Here is a 1,550-nt window from a genome sequence, read left to right as displayed (position 1 = left end):
AACTACATGTACATCGATCTTATTTGCATTTTTTAGTCATATAAGGTAAAGCATCATCTAGCGAAGATATGAGGTCGTGAGTTTTATAACTATTACTATAGCCGGACCAGGTTTGGGGAAGAGGTTATTCCACAAACGCCTTTGTAAAACGATCAACGATTTGGAATTTGGATGATGGAATTTATTTTGAACTATTTAATACATATACATGAACAGGGGGGGGGTATATTAGCACCTTATTAACAATGACTCTCGGACAGGTTGGTAGGAGAGGAGTGTAATTTTAGGCCTTTCTCCAACCCGCTACATACAGGACTCAAATGTGAGCCGGTGTCACAGCGATTTCGCCCCCAGCGATGTCGCCCTCCAGTGGGGGTGAGATCGCTAGCGATTTCGCCCCCCCTCCGTAGATCTCGCCCCCTCCCCTCCCGCCCCTTACTTAGTCTACCCTTTTACACAGTACCACAGGTATGGCAGGTACACAAATTTGATTAAAAATTCAAACGACAGGACTACGGGTTCGCTTAAAGCAAGAAAGTATTACTAACCTCCTTTGTTTAAATATTCCCTGTTGATATATATAGGCATCTCAATAACGGGAATTTGAGATTATCATTGATAAAATAGTTTTGAGAGTGTTAGCTTGCAATATAATTTCCAAAATACGATTCCCGGGGACGGCGAAATCATCGGAGAGCGAGATCGCTGTGACACAAGTCATACTCCGTCTGATAAAGGCAATATCTGTAGCTGTGACTACAACAAGATGTGTGTTGATAAACTTTTACATTGTAATGTAACACCGTCGCTTTGTTTTTATTTCCTTAATCTTGTTTTTTTGTCATACAGACTTTAGAGTTCCAGTGTATGCATTGGCCGAATGTTGAGATTCCGAAACCTCAATTGAAAGCTCGACCTCTTCGACAGGTAAGGATCCCAGGTAAACAACATGGCTGCTAAAACTTCCCAAAAAGCGCTAGTAAAAGAGCAACACGAAAAACTCCTTACCAAGCGTTAGGCTACAGCACGTAATTTTTATGGATGACATCAACGCGAGCATTAATTTTCGCCTGATTTTGAAAAAAAAAAGATTTTGTTGCCTTTTGACAGTGGTCACCATGCCGAAAATGGGCAAAGTTGTCTGCTGCCATGCCGAAAGGTGGATAACAGATAACTATGAAGAGAGGAGACAAGAAAAATCTCTGATTTAATGTTTTGTTTCTTATTTTGATGCAGTAATATGTGATGCTGGCTGTGGCTGGGCTGTATATATGTGATGTTCCCACTGAACCAAAATCATTTGTACAATGATTAAGTCAAAATTTGAAAATGTAGGAACCTGTTTTTTTTCGGCTCGCCTTGTTTTTTTTCCGCTGCTCGCATTGGATTTGGAGTCTGCGGAGGATGTCATCCATAAAATATACTTGTTGTGGCCTTACTTGCATCTCTAAACTACTTGCCACGAAAAAGGAACATCTTTAACCCTACCTAGGACCGGGGGGGGGGGGGCTAAAACGTGCCCGCGGCAACTTTGATGTCACCTAGCGTCT

General features: G+C 41.7%; 1 protein-coding gene across 1 annotated transcript in view; it reads left to right on the top strand.

Annotated features, from left to right (window-relative positions):
- Positions 1 to 245: 245 nt before the first annotated feature.
- The window catches only part of LOC109470121 (NXPE family member 3-like), an 8,060-nt gene continuing 6,755 nt past the window's right edge, over positions 246 to 1,550 (top strand). The window contains exon 1 of the mRNA XM_019768904.1: positions 246 to 260. Within this exon, the coding sequence (XP_019624463.1) occupies positions 246 to 260 (15 nt within the window). The remainder of the gene's footprint in view (positions 261 to 1,550) is intronic.

This window comes from Branchiostoma belcheri, unplaced genomic scaffold, assembly GCF_001625305.1.
Source record: "Branchiostoma belcheri isolate BF01 breed outbred unplaced genomic scaffold, Haploidv18h27 scaffold22, whole genome shotgun sequence".
In the NCBI taxonomy this organism is placed as follows: Eukaryota; Metazoa; Chordata; class Leptocardii; order Amphioxiformes; family Branchiostomatidae; genus Branchiostoma; species Branchiostoma belcheri.
Note: the sequence above shows the minus strand (reverse complement) of the source record. Positions and strands in the feature narration are given on the sequence as shown.